Source organism: Panicum hallii, chromosome 5, assembly GCF_002211085.1.
Source record: "Panicum hallii strain FIL2 chromosome 5, PHallii_v3.1, whole genome shotgun sequence".
NCBI lineage: Eukaryota > Viridiplantae > Streptophyta > Magnoliopsida > Poales > Poaceae > Panicum > Panicum hallii.
In genome coordinates this window covers 1,442,532-1,466,016 of record NC_038046.1, presented here as the reverse complement: position 1 = coordinate 1,466,016, position 23,485 = coordinate 1,442,532, and the positions used below count along the sequence as shown (strand labels likewise).

The window sequence follows — 23,485 nt, the reverse complement described above, 5'->3', positions numbered from 1 at the left end:
GCCGAGGATCTGACACTCGGCAAAGATTCTTCAGATTTTGCCGAGTGTCATTCTTTGCCGAGTACTCGACACTCGGCAAAAAAATCTTTGCCGAGTGTTTTATTTTGCCGAGTGCCAGACACTCGGCAAAGGATAAATTTACCGTGTGTTTTCCTTTGCCGAGTGCCCGATATTTTGCGCTCGGCAAAGCTCTTGACACTCGGCAAAGTTCTCGTTTCCGGTAGTAAATTTAAGCTGATCATTCAAATTAAATTATAATTTTAAGGAAAAGCTAAACATCACCTAAGTGATCTGGAGCCTTCCGTCACTCGATTTTTGTTACCGTTGGATTAATTATGGTGTTGCTTCTCCTCCTTATGATCCGTTCTGCTGTGTTCATTTTCGTTTGTCTCCCTGATATGGGTCTCACTTGTCACCACTAGTTACTGTTTGTCTTTTTTGCAAAAGCGTCCAGATTTTCTGGATCCTATTTCACGGGTGAGACGGTTTCATCTTTCTCCTTCCAAGTTTGATTCAGGTGAGGCTGTAGCATTCAGCGATTCCCCTCTCCCTTTTGAATTCCATTATCAATATTTACATTGCATGCCATTATTCATGGCTGAGCTTGTATATAAGTTACATGTACTTTTGGTTGGAGGTTGGAGTTACAATAAAAATATCTGTGAGTTACAGTTTGTGTCCCGACGTAAGTTTTTTGTGAAGTGTTATGTAAGTAGATAGTGATAATAGATGTATTGCTTTGAGTTCTATGTATGTTACCGTACCAACCTACATATTATCCATTTGTTGATTTTGGTAATGGTTATTTCAGGTTTTTATCCATTAAAGGATTCTTGGAAAAAATAATTGATCCGGTATGTTTGCCTGGATTAATTTTATCTTCAATTGGATGAATCATTTATTTTTAGAAATGGATTTACTATCATTCTTTGTACATATTTAATTCTCTAGATGATGGCATCTTTTTCTTTGTTGGTGTCAATAAATTTTCCATTCCTTTTTTCTCCTTTTGGTCTAACTATCTGTTAAATTCATCCAATCATTATTAATTTTGTTCTTCTGCAGATCTCAACATGCTTGTCAATTTCCTTGAATCATTTAGCACCTGCTGGGTGAACAAAGTTATACTAATTTTTATCTTGCAATTTTATTCACTTATCTCGTAACTACATAAATTTGTAGTGGGATATTGCGTGGTCAGCGATTTGAATCTTAAAATGTGGCATTTGCATTTATGGGGTTTCAATCATTTCCAAAATTTTTGTAAATTTGGAAAACATAGAATAATTTTGAGAAATATGTAATTATGTTTTTTTGCATCTCTGTTATTTAATTTGTGGATTATTTAATTCTATTTCTTTTAAACCATACTATATGTAGTTTCTTGGATGTGATAGAACAATTTTTAATACTTCAAAACTTTGTCATTTGCATTTGGTTCGTTGCAATGAGCTCCAAACAACTTTTTTTTTATGCTAGTCCTTTTGTTACATGTTATTTGCATTTGTTCTGTTGAAGTATTATTACAACTTGTTCTATGCCTACTCAGCTTTGATCTACATATGTTACTAGCTAGAGTTGTATAATATAATAATCAAGAGAACATATTTCTTAAATATAGACGATACGTTTGGTGTTTTTCAATCCGTGACATCTTTATAAGTTTTGGCTTCTAGACTATTGATATGTTCCTGTAATTTATAACTAATTATTTTTGTAAGATTTCAAATTATCTTCTTAGTCAGCAACAACTTTTATTGCTTATGCCTTTTTCTTCAACGTAGTTGTTCTCATTCCCTTTTAATATATTTTATAGTGTTATTGTTCATATTTTAGTAGTTACAGTTCATACTTTCTAGAATGACAGTGGCATTGTACTGTCATTTCTATGTAAACAATGTGTAATTGTTGAAATGTTAGGTGATGTCATATTTTCATGTCATTTTGATATGATGTCTTTGTTTGTAGATGTATTTCTATCCACCCATTTGTTTGAGTAGGCACTGCGTTCTTATGAGCTGGGTCATCTGCTTGCATTTCAATGTTGAGGAGGGCACTCAGTAGTTGAGCTATTAATGATTTATGATAAGGTTTGTACTAGTTATATGTCTATTAGTATAAATAATTAACACGCTTTGAAATCTCAGCAGTTGGGTTTAATCCTATGACTACAAATTCGAGTGTTGGCTTGCTTTGAATCACTCGATTTCTGAGATGCAATAATTTGTGTGATTTGACATTACAAAATACTCGAGTGACCGCATATTTCAAATCACCCCAGCAGCATATAGACATATCCTAATTTTATCATAAGAGAAATCATGGTTGAGTATGTTTAGAACAGGCTATTTACAGGTCAACATTGGCGATGGGCCCTTGGAACCAGAACCGGGCGTGGAGCACCCAGGAGGCGACGCTGAGCAACAGCACGCCGCCGACGAAAACCGGCGTGTAGTTGAAGTTGTCCTCCGCGACGGGGTACGCCACGGGCAGGGAGAAGAGCACGGTGACGAGGGCCACCCAGGTGACGGCGACCCAGCCGACGAGGAGGCCATATTTCCCGAGGTGGAACGGCCCCGGAACGAAGGATCTCCGGGCGGTGGTCACGCGGAAGAAGATGGGCAGCCCGTAGGCGATGTACGCTCCGACCGTCGCGACGGACAGCATTGCCTGGAACGCCACCTGGCTCCCCAGCGACTGCCATTGTAGGACGTGGATGATAGCTAGCATGTTATACCTGACGAGTCGCATTGCATATGCAGTTATGGAGAGATGATCAGACGCACCGTGAGCGCCATGACGAACGCCACCGAGACGGAGAGCCAGACGACGTTGAAGGGCACCTCCTGCTTGTTCACCCGGTACCAGAAGCGCGAGAAGGGCATCGCCCCGTCCCTGGAGAAGGCGTACCCCATCCTCGAGTTGCTGGTCACGCACGCGGTGCCGCACAGGAAGGTGGTGACCGAGACGATCCCCAAGCACAGGAGCGCCCCGGCGCCGCTGCCGTACCTCCTACGGAAGGCGCTGTGCAGAGCCTGCGCGACGGCGTACCCGCCGGCGTCGTTGCCGGGGTCCAGGAGGGATGGGATGTCCTCCGTCATGAGCGACGTCAGGGCCACCAGGAAGACCCACCCGAACGCGCTCGACAGGGCGACGGCGGTGACCAGCCCCGTCGGCCCGCTCCGGTCCGCGTTCTTCGTCTCCTCTGTCTGCACTCGTGATCGATCGGTCGTCAGAACTTTGATGTGCTGCTAATGTTCTAGGCTATCTAGCACGGGGCTTATATTATTCATTACCATGTGTGCAGACGCGTCGTAGCCGATGAGAGAGTACTGGCTCATCAGCAACCCGATGGCTAGAATGTAAGCCTTGTGGTGGATCCCCATGCCATTGTCCGTGTTCAAGTGTGTGAAGATGAACTCCAAGCTTGCCCTTTCCTTTGCAACCGCTGGAATCAAGATCACCAGAACAAATATACCTAGCATACATGATCCATCCATCCAGTTAACACCAACAATGTTACACTTGTACAAATGTTCGAACAATCATAGTTATCTTCGAACTTCAAGTGCTGCATGTATCTTTGTGACAAATAAAGATGTACCTGCGGCGTTCCAGAATGCTCCGAGGTGGCCGAACCATGCCAGCCACTGGATAGGGAGGCTGTTGACCAGCCCGTGCGTGACCAGGATGGCACCATAGATGGCCAGCACGACGTACTTGGACGCCATGTAGCCGCCGCCGTTGCGCCCCCCGGTGCCAAGCAGGATGATCACTTGGACGAGCTGCGCCAACGAGAAGTCCACACTCGTGGTACCAGCCCACTGCGTGACAGACAGTTCAACCACGCAAACACATCGATGGATTGCTCAGCATCTAAACTCTATCGGTCCAACTGAACTATTAATATTGCAGTTTTGAGCTACACAATCATAATGCTATGTGATTGAGGCATGCACAAGGAATTTTCAGGCCTGCCGGCTCGCGTGTGGAAACAACAATGCCAATGCCAGGATGCCAATAGGTGCAGCCAGACGACAGTCCAATTAAGCTGACCAAGCATGAGTTCATGACCAAGTAAAATATACTAGCTAGCATATATGTAACTAGGTACCGAAACAAATCATGGGAATACTTTAAGGTTCTTCCAAAGGACCTGTGTGCATCAAGCCGGCGTACCTGTCCCACGATGTTGAACCTGAATGACAAAAGACACAGGATATATAACTTGATTACAATGGTTCAACGAGTTTTATAAAATCTATATTTGTATATATAAGATACAGAATCATTGTCCGATACAATTGTTCGTTAATATACTAGGCACAAGATCATATATTATATTGTAAATGTTTTAAGTATTTATTTGTTGGCCAGCTACATATAGCACCCAGATTAAAACTCTGAACAGCGCGTACCATCCAGTGACCCAGGAAGCGAGTGGAGCCCATTCCTTGCCGGCAAGCTTGGCGCTCCAGTAGTAGAGCCCGCCGGAGGTCGGGTAGGCCGAGCAGATCTCCGCCATGGACAGCGCGACGCAGCCGTTGAGCGCCGCGACGACGAGCCAGCCCAGCGTCATGGAGGCCGGCCCGCCGTAGCGAAGCCCGGTGTTGTACGTTGTCGTCACGCCCATCATCACGGCGATGATCGAGAAAGACAGGGCGAAGTTGGAAAGAACGCTGTTCACGCATGTGAAACATTCAGATTTCAGAAGCGGGCCGGGAAAGGAGGAAGGAAGGGATCGCATGGGAGTCGAAGTAGGACTTACGAGAGGCCGCGCTTGAGCTCCTGCTTGTAGCCCAGTTGGTGCAGCCGGGCGCTGTCTGGATCGGCCGCCGGCGTCCCGGCGACGGGCAGCTCCAGGGAGCGGCGAGACACGGCCTCCATCGTCCTCCCGTCCGCTGGTGGCCGGCCTGGTGCCGCACGTAGGCACGCAGACGCAGGTTGCTGATAGGACAGATCCGTGGCGAACTATTAGCTTCTTAAAGCTGATGTTAGATGCCCAGGGAGTCAACAGAAGGTGTGGAAATTTCGAATGGTTGCCTCGTTCCGGCATGTCAGAGTGCTAATCAGCAATCTTTTTCATATGATTGGATTCTGGATTTTTTTTTGTTTTTGTTTTGACTGAAGGGGCCGGGGATGCATGCGTCTGTGATTGCGATGTGCGATGCCTAGGCACTGTACTCGTCAGACCTGCAAACATTTCTAATTTCTTTCCGAGAAGAGGGAAGACGTGGAGCCGTGACGGGGATTGGGTCCTTGCTTCCAGTTTCTATAGATCGGAGGCAGTGTCCCGCCCGAGGTGAAAATGGCAAGTTCAGTTCGCTCCTTGCAAGGTTATAGTAAATCGGAGGAAGTGTCCCGCATAATACATACAATACACGTCACAGCACTGTTGGGCCGCAGGCGCACAGCCCAACTTACGCCTCGCCGACGTTGGTGACGGGCCCTCGGAACCAGAACCGGGCGTGCAGCACCCACGCGCCGAGGCTGAGCGCCAGCACGCCCCCGACGGCCGCCGGCGTGTAGTTGAAGTTGTCCTTGGCGACGGGGTACGCCACCGGCAGGCAGAAGAGCACGGTGACGAGGGCCACCCAGGCAACGGCGGCCGCGCCGACGGCGACCCCGTACCTCCCGAGGTGGAACGGCCCTGGAACGAAGGACTTCCGGGCCGTCGTCACGCGGAAGACGATCGGCAGCGCGTAGGAGATGTAGAGACCGAGCGTGGCGATGGACACCATGGCCTGGAACGCCACCTGGCTCCGCAGCGACTGTCGAGAACAGAAGCACACTTTGGAACTGTCAATGTGGTGTATGTAACCGGCCGGCCGGTTGCAGTTCAGAGACGGGACGGTCGATCGCACGCACCGTGAGGGCCATGACGAACGCCACCGAGACGGAGAGCCAGACGACGTTCAGGGGCACCTCCTGCTTGTTCACCCGATGCCAGACACGCGACAAGGGCATCGCCCCGTCCCTGGAGAAGGCGTACCCCATCCTCGAGTTGCTGGTCACGCACGCGGTGCCGCAGAGGAAGACGGCGACGGCGATGATGCCCAGGCAGGCGATTCCCCCGACGCCGCTGCCGTACCTCCGGTGGAAGGTGGTGTAGAGGGCCTGAGCAATGGCGTACCCGCCGGCGTCGTTGCTGGTGTCCAGCAAGTACGGGATGTCGGTCACTACCGACGTCAGAGTCAGCAGGTAAATCCATCCGAAGATGCTGGACAGAGCAACGGAGCTAACGATCCCCATCGGCCCGCTCCACTCCGCGTTCTTCGTCTCCTCCGTCTGCACTTGCAATCGACCAGTGGGGGATGGAATGAGTAGCTAGAAAGAGATGTGGGGATACCTTGGTGTGGCATCCACAATTCGAGTGTTTACCATGTGAGCAGATGTGTCGTAGCCGATGCTGGAGTACTGGCTCATGAGCAAGCCCAGGGCTAGGATGTAAGGCTTGCCGTGGATCCCCATGCCGTTCTCTGTGTTGAAGTGGGTGAAGATGAACTCAACGCTCGCCCTCTCCTTGGCCACCGATGGGATCGAGATCACCAGGACAAAGACACCTGCAGTTTATTAATTTAGATGGAGCAAATTAATGTGGCTAGATTTCAAAATATTCTCGGATATCATGAAAAGTGTTATTGCTTTGGGTCGATGGCTGTTACATGCCTGCTACATTCCAGAACGCTCCGAGCTGGCCAAACCAGGAGAGCCACTGGATGGGCAGGCTGTTGATGAGGCCGTGCACGATCAGGATGGCGGTGTAGATGGCGAGCACGACGTACTTGGAGGCGAGGTAGCCGCCGCCGTTGGCTCCGCCGGTGCTGAGCAGGACGATCACCTGGATAAGCTGCGCCAACGAGAAGTCCACGCTCGTGGTGCAAGCCCACTGCACGTACGACAGTTCAAATCATCAGAGGAAGTACTCCATAATAGAGTGCCAGTCAGCGACCTGATTATATTACAATAAGTAGCACACTAATGCCTTCACTGCACTCCAAAGATTAGTGATCCTGTGTGAAGCTGGAGATTATTTGAGTACCTGACCCACGATGTTGAACCTGCAGAACAGGGCAGAAGATAAAACATAATTAGACTCGTGACATGATTGCTTGGGAGGACGTCATCCATGGCATCATGGTGAAAATAACTGAATTAAACCGGATTGCTGCTTGTTTCAAACGATAAGCGGGAGCGTATTCTGAATCTGATTGTTTGTTACTTGGCTTGGCGGCGAGATAGCTATGGGAACTAGTACTGATCAGGAATAAAAATTTTGAGCAGGACTGTACCATCCGGTGACCCAGGAAGCGAGTGGAGCCCATTCCTTGCCGGCGAGCTTGGCGCTCCAGTAGTAGAGCCCGCCGGAGGTCGGGTAGGCCGAGCAGATCTCCGCCATGGACAGCGCGACGCAGCCGTTGAACGCGGCCACGACGAGCCAGCCCAGCGTCATGGACGCCGGGCCGCCGTAGCGCAGGCCGGTGTTGTACGTCGTGGTGACGCCCGTCAGCACGGAGATGATGGCGAAGGAGAAGGCGAAGTTGGAAACAACACTAGAAAAAAGGAACGGGATCAGAAGCGAAAGGGATGAACGGATCGAAAATTGCATGGAATCGACAGCGCGTACGAGAGGCCGCGCTTGAGCTCCTGCTTGTATCCCAGCTGCTGCAGCCGCGCCCGGTCGGCGTCGGCGGCCGGGTCGGCGAGGGGCAGCCCGGCCTCGACGGTGCCCATCGCCCTCTCCGGCTACGGCGGCGCTGCAGCTGCTGTGCTCTATCTCGTCTCCGGGTTGGAAGGGTCGGTGCCGCTCTGTCGTGGCAGCAGTAGTAGTCGTCCGTGATGATGCAGGACAGCAGGAGCAGTCAGCAGAGGCAACTGAAATCGTCGCCAGGGGCTGCTCCGGTCCGGCATGTGCATGTGCAAGCTAGTCCAGCGCATCTCTTTCAGATGATTCGACATGCTTTGACTCGAGGGCGGCGATGCGCCATACTCTCGCCGTAACCATTTCCATCCTTGGAAAAGATACTACTATCGCGCAGTCGAATGATATGATCGCACGCGTCAGTCAGGAAGGCCAGGGGTGGCGTCGTGTGTGTCTCGCGCGAGCCCTCCTACTGCGTCAATGGGCCGAATCCAGCCCACAGTCCATGGGCCATTGCCTACTTACGAGCGCTGGGCCAGTACGCTTGGGGCTTGGTTTTCACTTCCGTGGAAGAACGGATTTGTTTTTTTCTTTTTTTTGAACAGCGCGGCCGTGAACACGCCGGCGAAGAACACCATGAGCTGCAGGAACGGGGAAGCGCCCCGGAGCCAGCGCGGCGGTGGCCAGCGCTCTGACGAAGGGGCCGACGCGCGTCGTCGAGACGCAACGGACGACGGGCCGGATGACGGCGTCCGGCGTCCGGGATGTCGATGACGGCAACTACGGCGGCGGCGTAGCAGCGGCGTCTAGGACGAGGGCGGGCTGAGTCACGACAGCGGCCGGGATATCGATGGCGACGTGTTCTTCGGGGCCGCACGCGGCCTGGAGCCGTCTGTTGGGCCGGAGGCGAGCTTGCCGCCACCGCCGGTGGCCGGCAGCCGAGCAAACAGACTCAGGGGTGCTTTTGCAAATGTTGGATTCGGATGTTTTGAAAAAGATCCCTAAATCGAATCGCGATCCAAATTAGAAGTTTTTATGCACATATATCATCCGATATTTACAAAATGACTTAGTAGGATCGTGACTATTAATCACGATTCAAATTAGAGGTTTTTAAAAATATTTTGCGGCGGCGCCGCGGGCCCGCGACGCCGACTCTGCTCTGCAAGACTCGTGCCGTCGTTGGTCCCGCGTGAGCCTCCGCCTACATATGCTCGCATACGCGTAGCCCTGAGACAGCGACGGGCGACGGGCCTTGCCATCCCGGCCAGCTTTTTGCTCCGGCAGCCCCCATTGCGAGGTCTGCGTGGACTGCGCACATCAGCGACGGACACTCGGACACGCGCACGGAGGCTCAGCAAACCGCGCGCTCCGGCCGCAGCGGAGGATGGTCAGCCGGGAGGCCCTCTTCGGAGAGGCGTGGACGCCGTGGTGAATTCTCCCCGCCGCCGGCGGAGGAGCGGCGAAGCTCGGGCCTAGAACAACGGTTCCTCCCTACGAACGAGGCACTAAGCTCAGGGGCAAACGCCACTAAGCTCAGGCCGTGCAGAAAGGGAAGAAACCAAGCCAACCAAGAGAAAGGAGCAGAGATCCGCCAAAGGATGGAAAGCAGCACGGTCGGCGACGGCCAAGTGCTCCGGACGGCGTCGAGGCTGACCAAAGTAAAGTGGACAAATCCGCCGCGCAAGTCACACACACACATACCGTATCAGAGAGATTAAGCAGATTGGTCTAAAGAAAAAGGATTAAGAAGGTCGATGAGTGTCAATACAAAAACAAAGATCGGATCGTAGCTGCAGACCCGGCCCGGATGAAACAAGGGAAAATTCTCTGGAAGGCATTGAAGCAAATAAGCTTTCTTCTGTAGCTCTGTAGCTCTGGAAAACTGAGACGTCTTTCTGTGACCTTCTTTTTATTTTCGTTCCCTTCCACGACCCTCCCGTTACATCTGCAGTTAAGTCCCAGTTAAGTGGCTGTGAAAAGACCATAGTACCCGCAGCCCGGCGCCCGGCGCCTGCAGCGCGCCTCTTGCCGCCCGCCGCGTGCCCGCTGCCCGGCGCCCGCAGCCCTCCGCCCGGCGCCCGCAGCCCGCCGCCCACCGCCCGCAGCCCTCTGCCCGGCGCCCGCAGCTGCCCGCACGCCGCTCACGGGATGGATGGGGAAGATGGGGTCGGGGGCGCGTGTGGGAGTGCCAGGGGCAGTTCAGATCAAGATATTTTTCTTCTCACCTCAAACCTTAAACCCTAACAGAATGGGCTAACGGATCTAACGGGAGGGCCATGGAAAGGAACGAAAATAAAAAGAAGGCCACAGAAGGGCGTCTCAGTTTTGCAGGACCATGGAAGGAAGCGTCATTTGCTTGAGGGTCTTCCAGGGAATTTTCCAGGGAAACAAACAGAGCGTACCATCGTGGGTGGCCATCTTCATCGATCACGCGTCGACGTTGGTGACGGGACCTCGGAACCAGAACCGGGCGTGCAGCGCCCACGCGCCGAGGCTGAGCAGCAGCACGCCCCCGACGGCCGCCGGCGTGTAGTTGAAGTTGTCCACCGCGACAGGGTACGCCACCGGCAGGCAGAAGAGCACGGTCACGAGGGCCACCCAGGCGACTGCCGCCCAGCCGATGAGGACACCATATTTCCCGAGGTGGAACGGCCCCGGAACGAAGGATCTCCGGGCGGTGGTCACGCGGAAGAAGATGGGCAGCCCGTAGGCGATGTACATGCCCAGCGTCGTGATGGACACCATCGCCTGGAACGCCACCTGGCTCCCCAGCGACTGCCATTGTAGGACGTGGATGATACCTAGCATGTTTTACCTGACGAGTCGCATTGCATATGCAGTTATGGAGAGATGCTCAGACGCACCGTGAGCGCCATGACGAACGCCACCGAGACGGAGAGCCAGACGACGTTGAAGGGCACCTCCTGCTTGTTCACCCGGTACCAGAAGCGCGAGAACGGCATCGCCCCGTCCCTGGAGAAGGCGTACCCCATCCTGCATGCAGAGATGTGCTTGCAGTTGCAGGGCATTATTAATGGTCAGTTTTTTTTCTTTTGTTAGCATGCAGTCGAGGCGCACCTCGAGTTGCTGGTCACGGACGCCGTGCCGCAGAGGAATATGGCGACGGCCATGGCCGCCAAGCACACGATCCCCCCGGCGCCGCTGCCGAACCTCGTGCGGAAGGCGGCGTGCAGGGCCTGCGCGATGGCGTTCCCGCCGGCGTCGTTGCTGGGGTCGAGGAGGATGGGGATGTTGGTGACGATGGATGTCAGGGACACCAGGTAGACCCATCCGAAGACGCTCGACAGAGCAACGGAGACGACGATCCCCATTGGCCCACTCCAGGCAGCGTTCTTCGTCTCCTCTGACTGCATCCAACTCGTAAACAAACACAAGGATCAAATCTTTATTACACATCTCTGGATTGAACAAGGTGCAGATAACATATGATTATTGGCCGGACATATCAACGATTTACCATGTGGGCTGACGTGTCGTATCCGAGGAGGGAGTATTGGCTTGTCAGCAAACCAATGGCTAGTGCATAAACCTTGCTGTGGATCCCCACACCATTGTCGGTGTAGCAGTGGGTAAAAACGAACTCCATGGTTGCCCTCTCCTTAGCAACGGCAGGAATCAATATCGTCAAGGCAAATACACCTACATCATTATCATATCACCGATCAATTTGAAACCATCGTTTGTGCCACCGATTATCACCGTGGATCTATCATAGTCACATTTGTACAAAGCTAAACATATGCACAATGCTCGTAGATGGAAAAGAAGAAAATAAAAAAGAATCCACTTCCACGTACCTGCAAGGTTCCAAAAGGCTCCAAACTGGCCAAACCATGCCAGCCATTGGATAGAGAGGCTGTTGATCAGCCCGTGTAGGATCAAGATGGCGCAGTAGATCGCCAGCACTACGTACTTGGACGCCATGTATCCGCCGCCATTGGCTCCCCCAGTGCTAAGCAAGACGATCACCTGGACGAACTGCGCCAGCGAGAAGTCCACGCTCGTGGTGCAGGCCCACTGCGTGTGACAGATCAACCAAGAAACTAGAGTGTCAATAGACTCATAACTTGTGTCCTGACTAATAATGACGATTCAGATAATCCTATGCATGGTTCAGTTGTCCAATGATTCAGAGGATCTTGCTGCCAACAGCATGGATAAGGATGCAAGTGTGTATCTAATAGTGTTTTTTGAGTAAGCTGACTAATTACTATGGCACGCCACTCTGGCATGCCAGTTCATTTCTCCTCCTAAATTATTTACGCAGAATACCATCCTAATTTATTTTATCAACTTCTTGCTAATGACCTAAAATATATACATAGCTTGCATCCATGAGCATGGAAGAGAATCCGAGGTGCCAGCAGCATGACGTGCACACAAGCGGCCAGAGGACAGGTCAATTCTACTTGACTGCATTGAGCTCAGCTGATGCTGTAGTTGCTGACTGCTGTAATGGCACGTTACTGACTAGTACACCAAAATCTTGGGTGTTCATTACTATATGTAGTGTCTTTGCATTATTGGCTACGAAGTCATTGTTAGTCTTGGATCACCTTTTACCTGAGATCAACTGGTCATCAAGTAGACGTAACACTGGAACCTACTAGTCCAAGTTGGCTGGCTGCCTAGCTAATAAATGTACGTAGCTGGCAGTGACAGGCAGCATAGATACTACTAGATAGATACTGCTACATGTATATAAGATTTTACGGGCAGCAGACTTGTATTATCTATTCATGGTCTGATGGAGGATCCTGTGAGGTGAAAGCGCACCTGGCCCACGATGTTGAACCTGGGAAACACGACACAGGATTAAACATTGTACGTACCACATGCAAGATGATAATTCGAAAACGTCGTTTTTGTCTTCACTATGAAAGTAACATAAAGAAAACGAAAAGATTTCCTAATAATTTTCAAAAGATGGAGAGAAAAAACACCCACGGAAGAAGCGTGTGTTACCATCCAGTTACCCAGGAAGCGAGGGGCGCCCAGTCCTCGCCGGCGAGCTTGGCGCTCCAGTAGTAGAGCCCGCCGGAGGTCGGGTAGGCCGAGCAGATCTCCGCCATGGACAGGGCCACGCAGCCGTTGAACGCCGCGACGACGAGCCAGCCCAGCGTCATGGAGGCCGGCCCGCCGTAGCGCAGCCCCGTGTTGTACGTCGTCGTCACGCCCGCCAGCACGGAGATGATGGAGAAGGAGAAGGCGAAGTTGGAGAGGAGGCTACGACATGGGCGACCATGTCATCATGTGTGACCATGCAGGAGGAAGAAACTTGCATGTCAGGCACTGAGAGCTGGGATAAGAAATTGCATTTGTTGAGGAACCGGAACTCGGAACGTACGAGAGGCCGCGCTTGAGCTCCTGCTTGTATCCCAGCTGCTGCAGCCGCGCTCGGTCCGGGTCGGCGGCCGGATCGGCGACGGGCAGCTCGGCGTTGCGGGGTGACATCCTGACCTGACCTCTGATCTGCAGCAGAGCAAGTGCAGGCCGGTTGCTACTTGCTGCCCCCGGGACTCGGGTTGACAGGGCCAGCAGCGCTCAGTACTGATAGAAGCCTAGCAGGAGGCTTCACCTGCGTTTGTGATACTTCTTGATGCATAACTAGGCAGTAGTCAAAGTCAACAGAACGCCGCTCTTGCAAGTCGCAGTCCGTTTCGAACGATGGTTTCGTTTTCACGTTCCTTGACTGACTGAAGGGAATAATAAGCTGTATGATTGGGATGAATTGTATGCAACGTAACGTCAGCTGCATCAGGTCGGTAGATCCACACGCTGAGATCTTTCAGTTCTACTTGCTCCAGCTTCAACTTGTGCCAACAGCCAACTAAACTAACAGGTGCAACTATTGTTCGGAACCCGTACCGAACCAGTGTTGCACTCTTATAAAAAAAAAACAGTGTTGTACAGTTCGAATTCAAAAGTAATAGCCGGGATTTTCAAAAAGTCACACTAACGAACACGAAAATGAAATTGCAAAGCATTAGTATATTAGTATGTGCGATCGACCGTGAACGATCAGTCAGTTTGTCCGCTAATAAGTTTTTGTAAAAGTTTTTTTTTATTACAGGCAGCAGTTCCACACAATAACTACAAGGCTGCCTTCATCTTTTAGCACCAATGTTTAATTGCGACAAAGAAATAGCACCATAGCATTTCCATGTCAAAAATTACAACATGAACAAATAGATAGGTTCCACACGCCCCACTTAAGATTCACATACCACTTTGAGGTACCGCTTAGCATTCTCAAACAAGTATTTCTTTTCCCCATCTCCACAGTCTCCTCCCCTAGAGGTGAACTAAAACAGCACTTGACGATAACCGAGACAGGCGACCTGTTCAGTAAGGTCGGTATCGCCAATCCCCTCTTGATCTGCTGCTTCCGCTGCTGGGACCATACCCATACTGGAACATGACAAGGATTGATTTAGATCATGCCGGAAACAGGTAACGGCAACAAAGAATTTTGAAGGTTTCTGTTTTGCAGGACCTAATCAAGCAATTTCATTTGTACCATAATAAGCCTACTCATGAGAACATCTTTTTGTGCTTACATTATAATCTAGACTGCCACAGAACCTGCCAAAAGATCGCATTGAACCATAAGCACCATAAAGGTCCATGGGATCAATGTAAGCGCCACCAGTTGAATCGCTCTCAAGCGGTGCAGCTGTGTCTATTGCAACCTGAAATAGCGGAACACAACAACTCACATTTTTCCCCTCGGTATAAAGTCAATACTATCATATTTTTATACTAGATGCAAGCGACGCCGCAACGGCAAGGAATGCCCCTTACCTCTTGTCCCAGAATTTCATGGCTTCTGCGAGCTACCCGTTCTGCCACACCCTCATCAGCGAAGGTGACAAAACCAAAACCTCGGTGGCCACTTCTTTTAGGATCCTACAAGGGTAGAAAAGTTTATACAGATAATATGCCATGACATGGCAAACAGTAGCAGTCTTAGCCTCACCTTTGGAATATATGCATCTACGATTCGACCAAATCTGCCAAAGTAATGTCTCAGGTCATCCGTGTTTGCTTCTTGTGGAAGCCTACCAACAAATATCTTCTTGCCAACTGCTTGAGAGGATCCATAATACCCTCCTGCTTGAGAGGATCCATAACACTTAGTCCACTAGAATAGTTGCTGCGTGTTCAAATCTGAGCAAACTTATAACCGAAGACTTACTTCCATAAGCTGATCCTGGATGGTCATACAGTGTTGGTGCACCCAAAGCTGCATATCTGGTAGCAGCTGAAATATATGCGTTATATGCACCATAGCCACCTTGCGATGCCCTGCTCGGGGGGTGTCTGACATCTTCATCCTGATACAAACATATTTCAGGTCATTAGCTGGTTATAAATAGTGGGCACCTAAGTTGATGATCTAGTATTTTAGTTTACACAGTGCACTAAAACAATTACAAATGTATGACTAGATAACCTAGATGGAGCTAATAATTCAATTTGACCACCATTGAGCTCTATTTCAGAACAGAGTAAGGTACCTTTGGAGTTGCACGATCAACAACTACAGTTGTACCATCCAGCTCATGCGACTCTTGCATGATGCTGTCCACAGATTCTGTTAAATAACATTTAAAATTAGAAAAATGCAAAAAGGAAATAATGCAGAAACAAGAAAAAGGCTCAGGAGAAGGAGCGCAAGACAACTTTTATGTTCAAAACTGAGTAGAACACAAACAGCAATAAATAAATGGTTCAAGCATTGCTACAACTCAAACCTAATCCAAAACCTAACATATCAAATGTCAAGCCCAAATAGGAAAAATCAAAGAAAGAGGACGGTGTAACAATTGTCTACAAGTGCAATCATCTAACATAGAAATATATCCTTGGCTAAAGAACAATTTGCAACAAGGTAAGTAAGACCATTGTAAATCACTCTAGCATTTACTCTCCACAGGTTGACACATAATTGCTACCCCAAAAAATAAGTCAACTACTTCTTTTTGTTAACGCTGTTGTTCCCAACCCCCTCAACTCAGCCGAAAAAACTCTATTCACATATAATAAGCTAGAAGGTATCCGTAAATGTACCTGCACTCTGAAACGTGATAAACCCAATTCCACGATGCCCTTTTGAACCATGTTCCTACACAGGAGATAAGAGTGTGGAGTGCAAATTTTAGTAAGATCTCGTCATATCCAGCTGTAGTCTATATAAGTCCTGCAATGCTGCATAACCATTGAATGCTACTCTAAATTGCTTTACGAACAATTCAGCAAAATACTCATGAAAACAAAGTTTCTGCACTATGGTCTTAACGCAGGTAGCAAGTACAATGTCTGTCGTATTCAAAATGCTGTGAACGTGCTGATATAATTTCAATCCTCATCTTCCCTAGCACTCCCCATATTCCCAGACTGCTACACGAATGATGCCTCACCAGTAAGGCTAAAGAAATCCACGAATGTTGCATACAAGTCAGGAACAAAGCAATTTCATTCTGTGGATTAAGTTAGGGATTTAGTTTTATCAAACATACTACATTTATGTTTAACATTGCATGTTAAAGCTTAAGCACTAATCTAAACCACATATGATTCATTCAGATTAAGATGAGGTGTCCCACAATTGCATAGGCAATAATGATAAAATTACTGAAGATCACCTAACTCAATACCGCTGCGAGTTAATAGGTTGAACAGGGCAACAAGCATATGTGCCTTATTTATGAAACAGTAGTATCACTATTGAAGGATACCAGATGCAACGCATGTCAAACAAGTAAAGTTTTTCTAACCTTTGGCATGTAAAGATCAAGAATTTCTCCAAAAGCTTCAAAATGCCTGTTAATACAGAATCCCAGTTTAGACAAGCTCGATACAAATCAATACATAACTAAATAATGAAGAAAAGTCAGTCTTTAGCTCACCTACGAAACATCGACTCATCCACAGATTGTGGAATTCGAGCAACAAATATCCTTGTAGCTTTCTTTGTTCCTTGTGATTTCATTTCTTCCTGCGATAAGTGAAAATTACACCATAATCAATTTCAGCGTCATCTTGGTCACACAAAGGAGAGGCAAGTTCTCGTGTATGTTATTTACCTTTGGAGTAGCTATCTTCACTTCTAAAGTCCGGCTCCCAAGAACATGTTCACATTCAAGAACATTCTGAAAGGATAATGTAGTGACTCAGAAAATTGAATTTGGCACAAAAGAATCACTGCATAAGGATTCTAGTGAAAGGTTGCACTATGCGCAGAATTTACCTTTGCATCATCAGCTGATGAGAATGTTACATAGCCAAACCCACGTGATCGCCCGGAAGACCGCTCCTGTTATTTTCAACATGCAAGAAACATGGTGGTCAATCAGAATGGCAATTAGCACATATAGTGCATGTAATGAGCTGATGAACACAAAAGGTTCATAGTTGCACGCTTTTTCGCTGCCCTTGAATACCACAAAAATTAAAAATGAAATAGTAAACTTCAAACAGATCAAATGGACGAAAAATTAATAGACAGGACATGGCCATGTGGCCACACATAATTACCAATTCCTAAGCAAATCATCCATGCAGCAAATAAATATGAGATAAATAACCAGGAGTTTCCATACAAATATTATCAAATACTTCCGAAATTGCAATGCCGCAAAATTTTGTCAAAGCAAACATAAAGAGTATGCCAGTATGGTATATGATACTTGATCTGGATGTGAAATTATTGCAAACCTTCATCACAACGCAGTCATCTAGGGGTCCAAACTTGGCCATGTACTCCCGTAATCCTTCAGTGTCAACATCCCAGGGGATACCAAGAACCTAAGTGCATTAATTGTAAGTTCTCATTATTCCACAGGTTAGCATTCGCGAATAGAATCTTACAAAGGAAAGAAGTGGGGTGGTCACTTACCACAAGTTTTGTAGCCATTATAACACTGGCTACAGTGCAATATCAAAAAACCTTCGGATCCTTATTCCCCTGTGTCCAGGAAAACTCTCAGCAACGTACTGAAGGTTACCAAAATTAACAAGGATATTGCCTTGAAGTTATGGTGAAGAGATGCTTGAATTACTAAACACCTTATGTCAAGTTGGCAACCTTCACTGGATCTGAAAGTTGATATGATTTAGTAATGGTTGCTCAGCCAGAGAATATCCATATCGAATTTGGAGTAAAAAAAAAACATTTAATCACCAACAATACAATGGTAACCCAAATTTTAATACAGGATAAGGACAGTATCTATCTGCGCTAGACGACAAAAGAAAAGAATACGACAATACGATATCCTCGAAAAGCAAAATTGATACTCATAAGGGGTTAGCTGGGTATACCATAAAAGAGGCCATTAATGCGTGAACAAAAGGGGGAAAGGATAAACAGCCACTCGATATTAGGTAAAAAAAACATTGTGGCAAAAGAAACTACTACTGCAGAAACATTGGATTGACCTCTCCTTGGAACATCTCCATCTATCTAGTTATCCAGCAGTTACATGGGATGCAACCATACAATTTGGTGTTGCCATGTGCCCCCATTGGGCTCATGCCGAGGTCGAAAATTTACTTATCAGCTACACAACACAGTTTGAAAGCTAGAAAGAAATCCTCTCCAGAAATTCTCCCCCCAATGTCACATAATTCCAGATGGACCACACCGTACCAAGCACAGGATCCTACGGCCTTGGTCGCAGCTATAAAAGCTGCAACCCTAAATTCCACTGTTAATTCCTCAAAATCACAGGGGAAGACTTGGGGGCGGGGCATGGCAGGGGCGGTCCCAGTATAGGACATGGATGTACACACGTACACCCGATAATTTTTGAGAGATAATCAAAGTTAGTAGGTGCGATACATGTATATACTTGCAATCGGGTCAGATCCGAATACGAATAGGTTACTCTAGGGTTTGGGGTGCTCCGTTTAGCGCAGCAGGATGTGAAGAGAAGGGGTGGGGGGCGGGCGGGCCTACCTGGTGGGCTCTCGTCGCCGGTGAATGGCCCGGCGAAGCGAGTCGAAGGGCGTCGCCGCTCGCCAAGTCGTCGCCGCCGGGAAAGGAAAGGGGAGCCTCGAGGGAGGGAGAGCACGGGAGACAGAAAAGGACGGAGGGGTGCGCACAGCAGGAGGGAGGCAGCGCGAGGGGAGCGCAGCGCTTGATGGAGCAACAGCCGCCTGCCGCCCATAAGCTCTCTCTCGTAAAGCGAAGGCTTGATGGGCCAAATTTAAGAGCAACAGCCTAGAATTCGGCCCATAAGGGGTATTGCTAGCTCTTCATGGGGCAAATTTAAGAGCAACACTCTGGAGCTTGGCCCATATGGGCTGCGGGCCGATACTTTTTGTTTGGATGAAGGGTCCGATTGGTTGCCTACCAAAATTTGTCATGCAAAAATACGGGAAAGTCAAAAAAAAATTGGCATTTGTTTGGTTGCAAGCTAAAAATAGCTCACCTTCTAAAATTACCAACGTTTTGATAAAAAAGATTGGTATGCCCATATTTTGGCATGCCTATATTTTGGTAGCCAACCGAGCTAAGCCCGAAGCATGGTTTCTACTCTTGCATTTCATAGTTTCAGAGATTGATTGGTTTGGTTCCAAAATTTGCCTTGCCAAAATTCTGGCAACCATAAATTCAATCTTGGCACTCATCTGGTTGGAACTAAAAAATAGCCCACCTTGTAAAGTACTTGCCAAGATTTCTTGGCAAGGCTGGTGTGCGTGTCCGATTTCACCAAATTTGTCTTTGACATCATCCATCTACTATGTGGAAGGAGAGCGGAGCAGGAGCAGTGGAAGCTAACCTGTCTGTCACACGCTCCATACTCAGGTCAATGCCACATGGCGGCCGGGCCGGGTCAGATCGTCAAGTGCTCACGCAATCCGCGCAGCATCGCTTTCTTGATCTGAATCATGCATGTCGCTCATCAACAAGCTGATGCTAACGGTGTCCGTCAGGTCCGTTCATTATTCAAAAGATTTCAGCTAATATAATCTACGGTGCTAATTCGGCATTACCTTCTGGAGGTTTCGGCTAATTTTCTGTTGCCACTTGAGGGTTTCGAACGTTCCCACCATTGCCATGATAACTAGCAGCTCCAGCGATCGATCGTCTCCTCCGATCCGTTTTCAGATGGAGCTCTTCTACCTGCTCTCCACTCTTCTCAGCTGCTTCAGAATGAACATTCTCCGGTCCAAAAGCTTTGCTGATTATTGAGTATATAAAAAGGAAGGCAGCTGAGAAGCCTGATGAGTAGCAGAAACACGATCGAACTGCCTCTTTAATTTTTCAGTCTGGAAAGGTGTTCTCCAACTCCAACCGAAGGGCGGCAATTGCTTCATACGCGGGGCATGCACAGCATATGTACACTCGAAATCAAACGCCGTATATAAAATGTTTGAAAAACTTTTGAACCTACCGCATTAGCGTAAACAGCGCGTACCCCCAATTGTTTTTGGGCTCGCGTGCGTCGTCAAACCAGCCAAGGCCAAGCTTTTGTCGCCGGATTCAGCGGCCCCTACGACTGTCAACGCACCGAGCAAGCTGATCATATAATTTCCTTCCCAGCCATTAGCCAATTTCACACGTGATTTGAGCTTGTTCCCAATGCTAAATGAAAGGTTTGATTGAGTGTTTGACGAACAAGCTAGCCTCTCCTGCTTTGCCGGAAGCAACGTAAAGCTAGCCGTGTTGCGAGTAACCTGTCAGACATAAATTGTACAAGCGTGGATGTTCTCTGCAAGTGAAGGTAACCAGCACAAGCTACAGTACGTAGGCTTGTCCGGCACAAGCAGAATGCATGCTGTGTTCTTGAACAGTATCGATCTGTAGTCGCATGCGGTCCGGGTCCGGCCCTGGTCGGTGGATAAATAGTGGCAGTAGCTGCAAGTTCGTTCGGTAGACTAGTCTTGAAGGGAACTCCAGCCACAAAAGTTGGGTGCACGTTCATGCGAAAGAGGTCTGTCGATCTCTCACAGACCAGCCGTGGTCATTCCTCTCGATCGTCTCCTGTTTCTGAGGCTGGAGTCGGCAATCGCATCGTCGTTCAATGCACCGGCTGTTAGTTTGCCTATGAATCAATCATTTCCTTGTCCCAAGTGCCTAATGATCAAAGCACACCGAAAAGACATGAGGGGCTAATTAGCAGGCCAAATGTCAGAACGAGGGCAGAAGAAACGAAAAGCGTTCTCCGTAGTGGTCGCATCGCATGTGACCTCTAGCTGGTCTCGTTTTTTTGTATCGTCCGTAGTGGGCGTACGGCCCTGATTGCGCGCATGTTTTCCATCATGGCGGATCATAGCGTCATAATACCTCCACAACGAATAAACCAATCGCCGTCTTATATTAATTACGGAGTAGCTCCATAGGCGATCGGCGATCGCACACCTCAAGCATCCCTAAACACGTTGCTACCGATGCAGTCTTGCAGACATGGGTGACGAGAACCAAAATCAGGCACAGAATCGCCAGCGTTGAAGCAGAAACGCTCCGGGATCCAACTTAGCTTCTGCAGTCTGCACAAACAGACGAATGCCTGTAACAGCCGTTGTGCTGCCTGATTCAGAAAAGGGAAATAAAAACAGAGCTCTGAAACTGTAGTGGCCAAGCAGCAGCTCACCTCGACGTCGACGTCGACGACAGCTGCAGCCCTCGGCACGGCGCCTAGCTAGCTAGTAGCCGTTGAACCGCCCCTGCGTCCCTGGCCCCACCCAGCCGCTTTTAATTACCTTTCCTCTCTCTCTTGTCTGTCTGGAAAGAAAAAAAAAAAGACAGCAGCCTACCCAGCCTTGTCTGGTCGTCGTCTTAAAACGGCCGGGTGCCCCGCGCCCCTCTATCCCCAACGCCAAGCCAGCGCCGCGCCTCTCCTCTCCGCTATTATAGCCATCGCGAGCTCGCGATCGCCCCCTCCCAACGTCTCTGCGCCGCCCGGCAGGCGAGGAGCCCCTCCCCCTCCTGCCCTAACCACCATGGGAATGCCGGACCAAGACGACCGCGCAGCGGTGTCCGCGCCCCTACTCACGCGGCCCGCGTACCTCTCCTCCTCATTCTCCTCCTCCTCCTCCTCCTCGTTCGGCTCCACGTCCTCGTCCTTCACGGACGCCGCCGCCTCGCCGCCCTCCGCGGAGGGAGGAGGGGCCGCGTCGCCGATGGGGGGGCCGACCGCGTGCAAGGCGCTCGCGGTGCTGCGGGACCACCCGGGCTCCGTCTCCTGCCTCTCGCTCTGCGGGGAGTTCCTGCTCAGCGCATGCACGGGCGCCGACATCGTCGCGTGGCAGCAGCCGGACCTCCGCCGCTTCGCGCGGTTCGGACACGGGGAAGGCTCCGTCAAGGCGCTGGCCGCGGCGGGCGGGCGCGTCTTCTCCGCGCACCAGGACGGACGCGTCCGGGTCTGGCGCGTGTCGCGCCGCTCCGAGAACGCATTCAAGCTCGTCGCCGCGCTGCCCACCGCCAGGGACTACCTGGGTCGGATCTTCCGCCAGGCGAGCTACGTCCAGACGCGCCGCAACCACAAACGCCTCTGGATCGAGCACGCCGACAGCATCTCCTGCCTCGCCGTGCACGACGGCATCCTCTACTCGGGATCCTGGGACAAGACGCTCAAGGTCTGGCGCACCGCCGACCTCAAGTGCCTCGAGTCCATCCGCGCCCACGACGACGCCGTCAACGCCGTCGCCGCCGACGGCGGCGTCGTCTACTCGGCATCCGCCGACGGACGCGTCAAGGCCTGGGAGAAAGGCAAGGCCGCGCATTTCCTCCAGGGCGTCCTCGTCGCCAGCGACGGCGTCTCGTGGAACGCCCTCGCGGTTGGCACCGACCACCGGGTGTACGCCGCGGGGTCGGACGGCCACGTCGTCGGCTGGGACCGGCTCGGCAGCAGGAGCGCGGCCCGGTGGACCCTCGCGTGCGACGTCAAGGCGCACGACATGGCTGTGCTCTGCCTATGCATCGCCAGAGACCTGGTGTGCACCGGCTCCGCCGACAAGACCATCGGCCTGTGGCGCCGGCAGAGCAGCGGCGAGCTCGCCAAGGTGGGCGCCATCGGAGGCCACGACGGCCCTGTCAAATGCCTGCAGGCTTCCTGGTGCAGGGTGAGCAATGGCTGCATGGTGTACAGCGGGAGCCTTGACAAGAGCATCAGAGTTTGGTGGGTGCCCGGTGGTTTGGACGACAATGATCAACAGCAGCAGCAAGACAAGTGTATCAAGGATCAGAATCAGAATGACAAGGCCTCTCTGTTCTTGAGATGAATTTTTTTCTTTCAAATTCAAAACGAAATTGTTTGCTATTGCTTTGGTCTAGTCCTTAGTTTGGATTGTTTGACACTGCCGGGGTTGGTGATTCTTATATTAGAAAAGGAGAGCATAAAAAGTAAAGTAGCCATAGAGTGGGTGTAATTGCGTAAATGGCTGTATACTATATTCTGATTTTTGAAATAGGTTTTTTATTGGAAGGAAAAGGCTCGATGACCTTATTTGTGAATTATAATGTTTATTATCCCCTTCATTTTTGTTTAGAACGGATTAATTCTTGTTAGTATTGATTATTGAAATGCTAGTCAATGGCATCCCCAGGTGAATTCCTCAAGCATAGTATTCCCTAAGACTGATGACGAATCGATCAGAGTTCAGACTTTAACTTAATTCTTTCAACATAAGGGCAGTATCAAGATTCAAGAATTCATACAAAAAAAAACTCAAGATAAATGATCACACAATCGTTACATCTCACTTTCAAATTGCTAATAGATGACACATTGCACATCCTTGCTTGTAGAGAATCTAGGTGGCTGTAGAGATAGTTGTTGCCTGCATTTATGTATGGGTCTTCATCAC

The 23,485-nt window shown here is 49.7% G+C and overlaps 5 protein-coding genes across 7 annotated transcripts; 1 reads left to right on the top strand and 4 right to left on the bottom strand.

Moving 5' to 3' along the window:
- Nucleotides 1–2,206: 2,206 nt before the first annotated feature.
- LOC112893137 (amino-acid permease BAT1 homolog) lies at nucleotides 2,207–5,123 on the bottom strand. Its single transcript, XM_025960311.1, has 7 exons — nucleotides 4,769–5,123; nucleotides 4,419–4,679; nucleotides 4,180–4,198; nucleotides 3,605–3,824; nucleotides 3,297–3,478; nucleotides 2,787–3,209; nucleotides 2,207–2,697 (listed from the first exon to the last, which is right to left on the bottom strand). Exons 1-7 carry the CDS (start codon nucleotides 4,885–4,887, stop codon nucleotides 2,350–2,352), a joined length of 1,572 nt encoding a protein of 523 aa, XP_025816096.1. The 5' UTR covers nucleotides 4,888–5,123; the 3' UTR covers nucleotides 2,207–2,349.
- A 180-nt stretch (nucleotides 5,124–5,303) lies between these two features.
- Nucleotides 5,304–7,958, bottom strand: LOC112893139 (amino-acid permease BAT1 homolog). Of its 2 annotated transcripts, none has more exons than XM_025960312.1 (7): nucleotides 7,628–7,951; nucleotides 7,293–7,553; nucleotides 7,043–7,061; nucleotides 6,670–6,889; nucleotides 6,382–6,563; nucleotides 5,869–6,288; nucleotides 5,304–5,771 (listed from the first exon to the last, which is right to left on the bottom strand). In XM_025960312.1, the coding sequence occupies exons 1-7, from the start codon at nucleotides 7,732–7,734 to the stop codon at nucleotides 5,421–5,423; spliced, it is 1,560 nt and encodes a 519-aa protein (XP_025816097.1). In that variant the 5' UTR covers nucleotides 7,735–7,951; the 3' UTR covers nucleotides 5,304–5,420. The 2 variants fall into 2 exon arrangements, with proteins under 2 accessions (XP_025816097.1, XP_025816098.1); XM_025960313.1 differs by having other exon boundaries at nucleotides 5,530–5,791; nucleotides 7,628–7,958.
- Nucleotides 7,959–9,937: 1,979 nt separating this feature from the next.
- LOC112893140 (amino-acid permease BAT1 homolog) lies at nucleotides 9,938–13,253 on the bottom strand. Its single transcript, XM_025960314.1, has 8 exons — nucleotides 13,014–13,253; nucleotides 12,632–12,892; nucleotides 12,443–12,461; nucleotides 11,464–11,683; nucleotides 11,124–11,305; nucleotides 10,724–11,013; nucleotides 10,510–10,639; nucleotides 9,938–10,420 (listed from the first exon to the last, which is right to left on the bottom strand). Exons 1-8 carry the CDS (start codon nucleotides 13,118–13,120, stop codon nucleotides 10,073–10,075), a joined length of 1,557 nt encoding a protein of 518 aa, XP_025816099.1. The 5' UTR covers nucleotides 13,121–13,253; the 3' UTR covers nucleotides 9,938–10,072.
- Nucleotides 13,254–13,711: 458 nt separating this feature from the next.
- Nucleotides 13,712–18,812, bottom strand: LOC112893145 (RNA-binding protein Musashi homolog 2). Of its 2 annotated transcripts, XM_025960322.1 has the most exons (15): nucleotides 18,630–18,812; nucleotides 17,738–17,767; nucleotides 17,568–17,636; nucleotides 17,387–17,476; nucleotides 16,920–16,985; nucleotides 16,756–16,821; nucleotides 16,579–16,667; nucleotides 16,447–16,492; nucleotides 15,740–15,794; nucleotides 15,187–15,263; nucleotides 14,865–15,003; nucleotides 14,646–14,779; nucleotides 14,471–14,575; nucleotides 14,227–14,358; nucleotides 13,712–14,077 (listed from the first exon to the last, which is right to left on the bottom strand). In XM_025960322.1, the coding sequence occupies exons 3-15, from the start codon at nucleotides 17,583–17,585 to the stop codon at nucleotides 14,012–14,014; spliced, it is 1,083 nt and encodes a 360-aa protein (XP_025816107.1). In that variant the 5' UTR covers nucleotides 17,586–17,636; nucleotides 17,738–17,767; nucleotides 18,630–18,812; the 3' UTR covers nucleotides 13,712–14,011. The 2 variants fall into 2 exon arrangements, with proteins under 2 accessions (XP_025816107.1, XP_025816106.1); XM_025960321.1 differs by lacking the exon at nucleotides 17,738–17,767.
- A 2,747-nt stretch (nucleotides 18,813–21,559) lies between these two features.
- On the top strand, nucleotides 21,560–23,115 carry LOC112893142 (protein JINGUBANG). Its single transcript, XM_025960318.1, has one exon. The coding sequence runs from the start codon at nucleotides 21,620–21,622 to the stop codon at nucleotides 22,898–22,900; it is 1,281 nt and encodes a 426-aa protein (XP_025816103.1). The 5' UTR covers nucleotides 21,560–21,619; the 3' UTR covers nucleotides 22,901–23,115.
- Nucleotides 23,116–23,485: the final 370 nt, after the last annotated feature.